We start from the raw sequence: 10862 nt of genomic DNA, 5'->3' as shown, positions 1-10862 counted from the left end.
TTTAGTATGCCATAGAAAAGGCATGTAGACCCAGAGTTGGCTCATGAGAATTTTGTGCTGTTTGGAATTATTTCCTCTGTTAAAGTCCTATTCTATTGCCTCATGGTGAAGTAGAAGTGATTCTTGGTTCTCCATGATTATGCCAGTGGGATGTAAGATCTCACTGGGTTGGTAAGGCTTCTGATATGGGCTAGTTGACAGATAATAAGACTGTATTCCAAGAATAAGCCTAAATAAACTCAGAGAGACATCACCAGAAAATTGACCAATGGATTCTGGCCATAGCAACTAATGAAGACCATTCACCAAGGTATGGAAGAGTTATAACTAGCACTGTTGGAGGAAGCATCCACACAAATGAAACTGCAGTTCATTGAAGGATATTTTGAAATATTTTGAAGTTTACAAAGCACTTTGAAAAATTATCTCACGTTATACAACCCTGGAAGGAAGGTTCTATTATTGTCCCTGTTTACAGATGAGAAAATTGAGATAGACAGAGGTCAAGTGAAACCCTAGGATCACATAGCTAGTAAGTATCTGTATCTGAATTTGAACTCAGGTCTTCCTGATTCCATGTTCAGTTCTCCACCCATTTGACCACCTAGCTGCCCTTTCTATTTTCTAGAAAAGACAATCATATCCAAGGCACAGTGCAGCATGTTGATATTGATATGTGATCCCAATCAGATGCTCTTTTACATCCAGGTTCTGTTTAACTGGACAAAGCAGATCAATTTGGATAAGGTTATCTCTTCACCTACATCACCTACATAACCATATCCTAAACCATGACAGACTGCTGGGTAGTGTAATGGATAGAGGGCCTGGAGTCAGGAAGATGTAAGTTCAAATCCAACCTCAAACACTTACGTGACTCTGAGCAAATCACTTAACCTCTGTCTGTCTCAGTTTCTTCATTGTACAGCAGAGACAGTAATAGCACCTACCTTCCATGGTTGTTATGAGGATCAGATGAGATAATATTTATAAAGTACTTAGTATAGTGTCTGGCATATAGTAGGTACTTAATAAATGTTTGCTCCTTTCCCTTCCTATACCATTTAAATGTCTGATAGATGCCCTGGACAATTTTTCTTCATAGTGGTTTGAAGACACAGATTTATTGTTAGGTAAAGTTAAAATTATTAAAATGAAGTCCATGAAGTGTGATTACCTGAGGGAAATGATGTCAACATTTTGAGAGTAGCTTCGTGCCATTAACATAGCCATATCATTGGCTTCTGAGCCACTGTTCATAAAGAAAATAACCTAGAGGAAAAATGTAAGACAAAATGTCATTAATTAAAAATATTAACTCATTGAAGAGTATTAAAGATACCGTATAAAGAGGACTCAACTTAGACAAAGTCAGTATGTACTTGGCAATACCATGTGTTTATGTATGGGCAGGCATGTATGGCTTGTAGTATATAGCTTTTGAGGGAATCCTCACCTTCATAAGATCACATATGTATGTGTACATCAGAGTAAATTTCTGTGACATTTTCTGCACATTAAAATATTTGGCCACTATAACAGCCCTATAAATGGATTGGGGAAGGTGTTAATCCCTAGTGCACTGACTCCATAACTACTTTACTAAAAACCCTTCCATGAATATCTGTGACCAGTCTCAGGAAACAAACATCTATTAATCACCTACTATATGCTGGGCACTGTGTTAAGCACTGGGGATACAAAGAAAGACAAAAAGAGCCCCCACCTCAAGGGTAGTCTAATGGAAGAGACAACATGCAAACAACTATGTACAAATAAGTTATGTGCAAGATAATTTGGAGATAATCTATGAAGGGAAGGCACTAGCTTTAAGGGGAATTGGAAAAGGTTTCCTGTGGAAATTGGGATTTTAGCTGGGACTTCAAGGAAGCCAGAAAAGACAAGAGGCAGAGGTGAGAAGGAAAAGCATTCTAGTCATGGAAGGCAGCCAGAGAAAATGCCCAGAATCCAGAGATAGAGAGCCATTAATAAATGCTAGACCCAGAGAAAGAATTCAGTGGGGAAAGTTTTCAAAGAAAAACACGAGGAATTGGTACAATGTTGGCATCCTTGAATTTCTTCTTCACGTATCTTTGTTTGAATTTTCTTTATTCTTTCCCATGCAGAACTTATGTTCTCACTCTTTTCCCATTCACTATGCCACTATTTAAAAAAAAGTATCCTTATATTTGTCTTAACTCCCATTTTGCTTTGAAATTCAAAGACAACAGTTAACACCAAACATCTAAAATCAGAAGATCTTTACCTTAACAAAAATTTAAAATATAATATACCATATTATATTCCAATATATTGTATTGCAATATATGATGCTATATTTAGATTAAAGTCATATCTATGTAGCATTGTAATATCTCCCTGATTCTGCAGAAGACGTGTTTGTGGATGCTATTTCCCACAATGCTTAGGGCTGAGACACTGTCACTCAATGGAGAAAATTATCCAATTCTTTTTAGAAGGCTGTAGATGAGCTCACAGCTTGGTGAAGTCACGACATGAGCACACTGATTTGGTGAGGAGCTTCTACAGCACCAGAGATTTAAGAGAACTAAAGATGGGAACAACAAGAGAGCAGAAAGGTGGTTGGGAGAAGAAGACTATATCCACAGCAGTCAGAGCTTTCCGAACCATGTGTCTGGACCATGGGAATGACGACGGAGCCAAAGTAAGAGTTGTCAGTATCCTTCACAAGGGAAAAGGCTGTAAGAAGAGGGTCTTTGCTCATGCCAAGTATATACACCCGAGTGTGTCAGTGCAACACTACTGTGCCCTCTTGCTATGTTAGAGAGAAAGGAGATATGTATCCTTTTGTGCCAAGAATGGTGTGCTACTTGATTGACTTCCTTGCTATTAGATTGTATCATATTTTAATTAAATGCTCTCCCTCCCTTATTGGTGGATATATTTATAGAGTGAAATATTGGTGGAGCCTTGGGTTTAAGTTTTGAAATCATTATCACTTCCAAACAGCGAGTTGAATATGGATTTTCTTTTCCATTCCATTCCACTCAATACATTAAACAAACATTTATTTAAGAACCTAGTATGTGCAAGGCACTGTGCTACACACTATAAGCACAAAGACAAAAGGGGAGAGTCAAGATAGACCCTATAATTCAATAAAAAAAATCCAGCCAATTTGTATACTTGACTGAATTTAGGAAAAACATCCAGGTAATTGAATTTTGGGATGATGTGACTAGATGTTTTCTTATTGTGTGCTATACACGGTCACAACTCTTGTCAAAAGAGAAATGCAAATTATTCAGTAAAGAGGCTGATGGAGAAAAGTTTCACCGTGCAAAAGGAATTGTAGAAGCTTTGGACCTAGAGGTAATGTACTCTTGGAAAGTCTTTACTACAAGGACTACCTAGAGGAATACTCTAGATACAGGGACACCTGAGGAAGGGAAGCAGTTCAAATACATGGACAAACATCAAGTCACCTTTCACATCTCTGTTCTGCTCTTTTTACCAATCATTCATACATTATTTTCTTTTATTTCTGCTGAAGAATCTTCTTTTCTTCCTTTTGGTTCAAAAAATCACCAATCCCAGAAGTAGAAGGGACCTCAGAAGCCTTCTAGTTTAACCCTTTCATCTTACAGTTGAGGAGACTGAGGCTTTAAGTGACTTGTCCAAAGTCACACAGGGAATAATCTAAGTCCTTGTTTGAGTCAGTGATCTTTCTGCTATACCATGCTGCCTCACCTACTTATAAGGGATCAGCTTAATACTGGGGTTCTTCTACTTAATTTCATTTCCATTTGAAGTGATGGAACCTTTTGGGTTTTGGATCCCGAGATTATTATTACTTTGGAATTGGAGCATTTTACCTTAAGTGGCTCAGGGAGAAGGGCTGTCAGCTTCTCTACATATTCATGTACTGCAGGATGCAAGAAGGCAGGACTTGTATGCCACAGGCGTCCAAGCTGTTTTTGTGCAGCTGTAGTTACCTTCCTGGGAAAAATAGGGGGAGAACACAATCATCCAGATTAACATGCCATATGTTATTCCATGTGCAGCCATTTTCAAAAGCAGTACAAGAAATTCGATTTCAGCTCAATATAACTTTCTAACAAAGAAGTGTCCAAGGATGGAAAGGGCTCCCTCATTAGGTAGTGAGCTTCTTGTTCATTGACATATGCCCAAAGAAGTAGAGTGATTGTCTATCAGGAGACTTACAGAGGGCAATCTTGAATTGGGTGGGAGATTGGATTAGTTGGCTTGGGATTCCTAACAACACTAAATTTCCAATTTATTCTTTGAACAGTGTGGAAAACAAAAACACCTGAACATAAGCCTTGATGCTTTTCTTCTCTCTTCCAAGAAATTATGAATTCATTTGTTTTGTCATATGGAGAATCAAATGAGATTTTTCTTCACAATTTTTAAAAATTGAGGGGATAAGTAGGGATAAACCTTCTTGAATGAAGTGCAAATAATTTGTCTAAAGGTGTCAGAGGAAAGCTGTAACTTTTTGGAATATATTCAAAGAACAGATGTGAATTTCAATGATGGGAACATTTTATACTGGAGTAAGTATAACACAAAGAGAAGAGAAATGGGAAAAAAAAGGAAGGAAAGTATTGATCTGACTGTTTACTTTAAGTAGGGAGAACAGTGGGGAGACCAGACTGATAAGAACAAAAGGTTCATTTTCGAGACAGGTAGAAACTCACATAAGTGGTAGTGAAGAGGGTGAAGCAGATTAAGAAGATCTGTGAAAGCTGGGTAGAGGAACTTGGAATGAATCTGCTGTGCAATAGAGTACCATTGTCTAGAGCAGGGTGTCTTAAAATGTTTTCTATCCTGGACCCCTTTGGCAGTCTGGTGAAACTTATGGACCTCTTCTCAGAATAACATTCATAAATGCACAAAATAAAACACACAGGGAACCAATTATATTGAAGTACAATTATAAAAATATTAAAAAAAAACAAACAAACCAAGAACTTTACAGATCCTTGGTAAAGAACCCCTGTTCTAAATTGTTGTTGTTTATCCTTCATTCTCGAGGAGTACCATGACATCAGGAAGGTGCTGCCATGACTTGCAAGCGAATTGAAGTGAGACAGGGCTGTGCAAGGTCACCAGCCTCACTTTCTCCTCCAGAGCTACCTGGGTCCAGTGGCAAGATATAGATCAAGAAGACTAGAGATGCCCTCTCCCACCCCCATTCTAAATTAATAACTTAAAGAAAGCAGGATTTCTGCAAGATAGATCTTTGTTACATATGAAGTGTGGCATGTTAAATATAATAAAAACATAATCTCATCTCTAATTATCAACTTCTTGTCTTTTGGATGGAAAGGCATATATTGACAAAGAACCAACATGAAGGAAAAAAAATTCTCAAAGAAATATGTTGTACAAATTTTCCCAGTTTATTGTTTCCATTGTACTTGCATTCATTTTTGCTGGTGCAAAAGTTTTTCAATTTTGTGTAATTAGTTTCTATTTTGTCTTTTCTGTTCACTTTTATTCCTTGTTTAAGTAAGAATTTTCTTTCTAGTCATAGCAGTGAAAGGCATCCTCAGACATGGCCAATGTATTAATTTGATTTATTGGACTATAAAACTTATAAGAGAGGTTTTCTGTTAGGGTGAGAGTTCTTGATCTGAGGGAAATGGATGGTATGTGAACTTTTTGAAAAAAAATTGGTAACGTTATTTCTAATATAACAGGGTTTTTTTTTCGGTAATCCTATATATTTCATTTTATGCATCTAACATTATTCTTCTGAGAAGTCATAGACTTCACTGAACTGCCAAAGGGTCCTATGACACAAAAAAGGTCATGAATCTCAGTATTAGATCATAAGAGTAGGGTAGCAAGTCAGTGGTCAATGATATAAAGGTCATGATATAAAAGTCAAGAAATAACCCCTCTTCCCAAAAAACCCCAAATCAATAAAACATTTAAGAATGCACAGGAAAAAAAACCCAAGAAGTGGAAGGGAACAAAAAATTGAATATTTCTGTCTATCATTATCTTGTTAAATTATATACATATTCCCTTTAAAATAACTGTATATAATAGAAGTTTACAGATTCTTATACAGGGTGTCCCAAAATTCTAAGTGCAGCTTAAAACTGCAGTACCCTGTATAATCCTTTTCTTTGTTTTTTGAATATTGGAATGTTTGTGCTTATTGATAATTGTCAAGTCTACAATAAAAAAAAACAAACAAACTTAAAAGCTCCAACATTTCCCAGAGATATAGAACCTATGTGAAGATTGGTGAACATCTTTCTTCTCTCTTAACACATAAAAATCTATTCCTTTTTCTTCATGGACTCCATACTTTCTCCATGTACCTGCTTTTAATGTTTAAGTTTTTCCTTTGGTTTCTTTTGGACTGTAAAATGTAGAGCTATAGCCAGAAATTCTTTAATTGTCAGGTAGAAGGCACAGAGAATAGTTCCTAGCAATTGAGTATATTTTCTTGGGAGAGGGATGAAGCTTGTTTCCCAGACAGGGAGCTAGGTGGCACAATGGACAGAGTGCTTGGCTAGGAGTCAAGCACTTGAAGACCTGAGTTCAAATCCAGCTTCAGACACTTGCTAGCTATGTGACCTTGGATAAATCACTTAACCTTTGTTTACCTCAATTTCCTCACCTGTAAAATGGGGATAATTATAGCACCTACCTCCCAGGGTGAGGATCAAATGAGATAATCACTATAAAGCACTTAGCACAGTGCCTGGCACACAGTAGGTACTTAGTAAGTTCTAGGTATTATTATTAGGGGGCAGCTAGGTGGCACAGTGGATAGAATGCCAGGCCTGGAGTCAGGAAGACTCATATTTGCCAAGAAAACCCCAAATGGGGTCACAAATAGTTAGACACAACTGAAAAACAACTGAACAAAAATCATTAGATGGTCTGGCTCTAGCGCCCGAAGCACAACCAATTCCATGACTCCTTAACCTTTGAAGAATGTAGGGGGCAGGGGGAAATGCAACTCCAATGTGGAGAAAAGTGGCTTTGGTGTAAGGTGTATGGAAGACGTAGAGCAGTAGGGTCAGGTTGGAGGACCAGCATGGGGAGGAAGTGTACTCCACTGTGTTGGTAGCCTGTGGTAAAGCCCTGGTCACTTTGCCCCAGTTATCACTCTGGGTGAGGATAAAAAATACTTTCTAAACTTTAGGATCTTTTAGCGCATTTTTTTTCTGAGAGCAATGTGGCTAGGCCATCAGGAGGAAACTGTGGAAGGAAGAGAAGATAAACAACAGATAGAAATTGAATTTTAATGGACATTAAGTATTTATTATCATCACTCACAGTAATCCCCTGTATCATTCCAAATCTATATACACTCGAGAACCTACTCCAAGTGGTCATATCTGGCACGATGCAGTGATCATATTTTAAGGTTCCCTGTATTTTGAAGTTGCCCAGAAAGTCAAACAATACTTACGGGTGGCAATGGCCAACACTAATGGTGACAATCCCTGAAAATAGATCTAAATATCTTCGGCCTTCATGGTCAAATAACCATTGCATATATCCTTGGTGGAGCAATAAGGGCTTCTGGAAATAAGTGGACACCAGGGGCGAAAAATTCTGTTTCCGAATCTTCAGGATATGGTCATAAGGCTGGGACTGCAGAAAAAAGAATTCTTGCGCTTAATTCAATAATTTTAATTCAATTAAAAAGTATTATGCATATATTGCATGCAGAGCATGATGCTAGGTACTAAGGGAGATAAAAGGTTAAATTCAGACCAGATGCCTGCCTTTATCAAGTTTACAATCTAGTAGGGAACAAGACACAAATATGGGTGTGTGTGCATATATATATATATATATATATTTATATACCCACATGTATATGTCTACATATATACATATAAATACATGTTACATGCATGAGAAAAGTGCAGAACAAAGTGCTGGGATCATAGGGAGGGATTGGATAATGAAGGCTTCTTGATAGGGTTAGAGTTTTAAAAAAACAAATAGGGATTTAGTAGGTGAAGAAAAGAGGTGGGGCACTTCAGGAATGAAAGTTGTAGTGTGAGCTCTTATAGGGCATTTTCTCTTTGTGTCCCCAAATCCTAGCATGGTGACTTATATCTAGTGAGTGACTGGGCCTATGATTTCATTGATTCATTAAGCTCCTACTGAGGAGAGGAGAGGAGAGGACAAGCTGTCCTGAGTTGTCCAACTGCAACCCTGAGGGTCTTCCCCTCCCAGTTTGATTTTTTTTTATTAAAGGGACCATCCCTTGACTCACTTTTTAAAGAGGTCTATTCACTGAATGGGTGTTGCCTCAGTCAGAGTGAGAACTTGAGAAGACCTTAGCTTAAAAAGGCCAAGGTCTCCCACAGCACCCAGGGCCAGCTCCAGTCGTCCTGATCTATATGTGGCCACTGGACCCAGATGGCTCTGGAGGAGAAAGTGAGGCTGGTAACCTTGCATAACCCTCCCTTACTCAAATCAAAGTCAATGGCAAGTCATGTCATCATCTCCCTGATGTCATGGTCCTCTTCGAGAACGAAGGACAAACTACAACACACACAACACAAGGTCCTACTGAGGAACTTCCTCTATCATTGCAGGTAGAGGCAACTTCCAATCTTAGAGAATTGCCTAGAGCACAAAGAAGTAAGTGACTTGCTCAGAGTCACACAGGTAGTATGCATCAGAGTCAGGGCCTGATCCCAGGTTTTCCTGTCTTTGAAGCTGGCTCTTTATCCACTCAGTCATGCATAGAGTAATATGCTTAATAAATGGATAAATGAATAAAACTAATAGCTTGATAAATTCTGGTTGAATGGACACATGAGTCCTTGCTTTTTCTCTCCTGCCTCTCTATTGGAATGTTAGCTCTTTGAGGGCCTAGATCATTTTTTGTTTTGTATGCCCAGAACTTAGCATAGTACATTGAACCAAGCTGCTGTTGTTTGCTCTTCATTCTCGAAGAGGATCACTGACATCATGAGGGTGATATCTTGACTTGCTCATGGATTAGATTTAAGTGAGGCAGAGCTTCAAAAAGTCATCAGTCTCACTCTCTCTCCTCCAGAGTTATCGAAGTCCATTGGCAAGACAAAAGTCAAGATGACTGACCAAGTAGCCCTTTAATGAATGAATTTCCAAATGTCTTATGAGAGTCATAACATTATCACTTATGGCAGTGTTAGCTGTTACCCTACTGCTAAAGTAGGGACCTGCTGCACTCTTAAAACAAAAACAAATATTTATAAAGATTCTAAGCCTTGTAGAAACTTAAAATCTGAAATATTTGTTTGACATCCTCTTTATACTCAACTTTAAGCACTTTCAGGATGGGGTTTGGATTTTTTATCTTTGCATCTCCCTCAGAACTTCTCATAATGCCTTGATTGTTATGGCCATTTCACAAATATCTGTCAAATGGAACCAAATTGGATTCCTTACCACTTGCCTGACCTTGAACATCACCACTCTGATATTAATTTCCTCATTTGCAAAAGCAGAGCAATGGACTTCAGGGTTCTTAACCTGGGAATCTGCAAAGTGCTTTTTTTTTTTAAAGATTTTGATAAGTTTATTTCAATATAATTGTTTTTCTTTGTAATCCTATGTATTGTATTTTATGCATTTAAGAACATTATTCTGAAGAGGAGTTCATAGACTTCACCAAACTACCTATGGGGTCCATAACACAAAAAAAGTTAAGAATCACAAGACTAGATGAACCAGAAGTCTGACAAGCTAAGGTAGAGCTAGTCTTTCCTGGGAAGTAAGTGAGCATGGCTTTTGTTGTTGCCTGTTGATTAGTTGGTTGCTGTCCTTTGTTCTCGAAGAGGACGAAAGTGACATCACTATGTTAGAGTCAAGTTACAAGGCATCTGATTATGGCTGATCAGACCAATATGAGCTCAGAACACTCTACCACAGGTTGGGCACAAATAGTCCATGTAAACATTTGGGGTGGATTCTCTAAATTTGTGTATCTCATATTTCTTTTGAGCTACTTCAATTCTGCTTTGCTTATGGAGCACAGCACCTTCTCTGATGAGGGCACACCATGCTGAGCAGTTCTGTCTCCCATGTCACACAATCAATTCCAAAGTTCTTGAGAGTGTCCTTATATCGCTTTTTCTGACCACCATGTGAGTGCTTGTGTTCTCCAATGCAAGCATGTGAGTCTCCAAAATATAGTCTTTTAGGCAAGCATATATTTGATATTCGAACAATGTGGCCAGCCCATTGGAGTTGTGCTCTCTGAAGCAGAGTTTGAATGCTTGGCGGTTTAGTTCGAAAAAGGACCTCAGTGCTTTGGTATCTCACCCTGTCAGGTGATCTTCAGAATCTTCCTAAGACAATTCAAATGGAAGTGGTTCAGTTTCCTGGCATGGCGCTGGTGTACTTTCCAGTTTTCACAGGCAAACAACAAGGATGTCAGCACAATGGCTCTGTAGACTTTCAGTTTGGTAGTCAGTCTAATACCTCTTCTCTCCCACACTTTCCTTTGGAGCCTCCCAAACACCGAACTAGCTCTGGCAATGCGTGCATCAACTTTATTATCAATGCGTACATCCCTGGAAAGTATACTGCCAAAGTAAGTGAGCTTATCCACAGCTTTCAAAACTTCTCCATTTGCTGTAATCGATGGTTCCATGTATGGGTACACGGAGCTGATGGAACACCTATGTTTTCTTGGTGTTAATTGTTAGGCCAAAATTAGCACAAGCAGCAGAGAAACCACCCTCCCTTTCAATGTAGTTTGCCCTCTTTCATTGACTCTTTCTTCTCCTTTTTCTATTCAAAATCTTTCTTAAGAAAGCCCTGATACCAATCATTAGTGTAAAGTTAAGTCAATGTACCATTCCTCCTTGGGATGTTTA

At 38.4% G+C, this 10862-nt stretch overlaps 1 protein-coding gene across 1 annotated transcript in view; it reads right to left on the bottom strand.

Moving 5' to 3' along the window:
* AGXT2 (alanine--glyoxylate aminotransferase 2) overlaps nucleotides 1-10862 on the bottom strand; it is a 55849-nt gene that overhangs the window by 34984 nt on the left and 10003 nt on the right. The window contains exons 3-5 of the mRNA XM_027846264.1: nucleotides 7445-7629; nucleotides 3858-3981; nucleotides 1178-1272 (exon numbers count right to left, since the gene is read on the bottom strand). Of these exons, the coding sequence (XP_027702065.1) occupies nucleotides 1178-1272; nucleotides 3858-3981; nucleotides 7445-7629 (404 nt within the window). The remainder of the gene's footprint in view (nucleotides 1-1177; nucleotides 1273-3857; nucleotides 3982-7444; nucleotides 7630-10862) is intronic.

The sequence above is a fragment of the Vombatus ursinus genome, unplaced genomic scaffold (genome assembly GCF_900497805.2).
Source record: "Vombatus ursinus unplaced genomic scaffold, bare-nosed wombat genome assembly UNPS02015106.1, whole genome shotgun sequence".
NCBI lineage: Eukaryota > Metazoa > Chordata > Mammalia > Diprotodontia > Vombatidae > Vombatus > Vombatus ursinus.
This window is presented reverse-complemented; position numbering and strand designations above follow the sequence as displayed.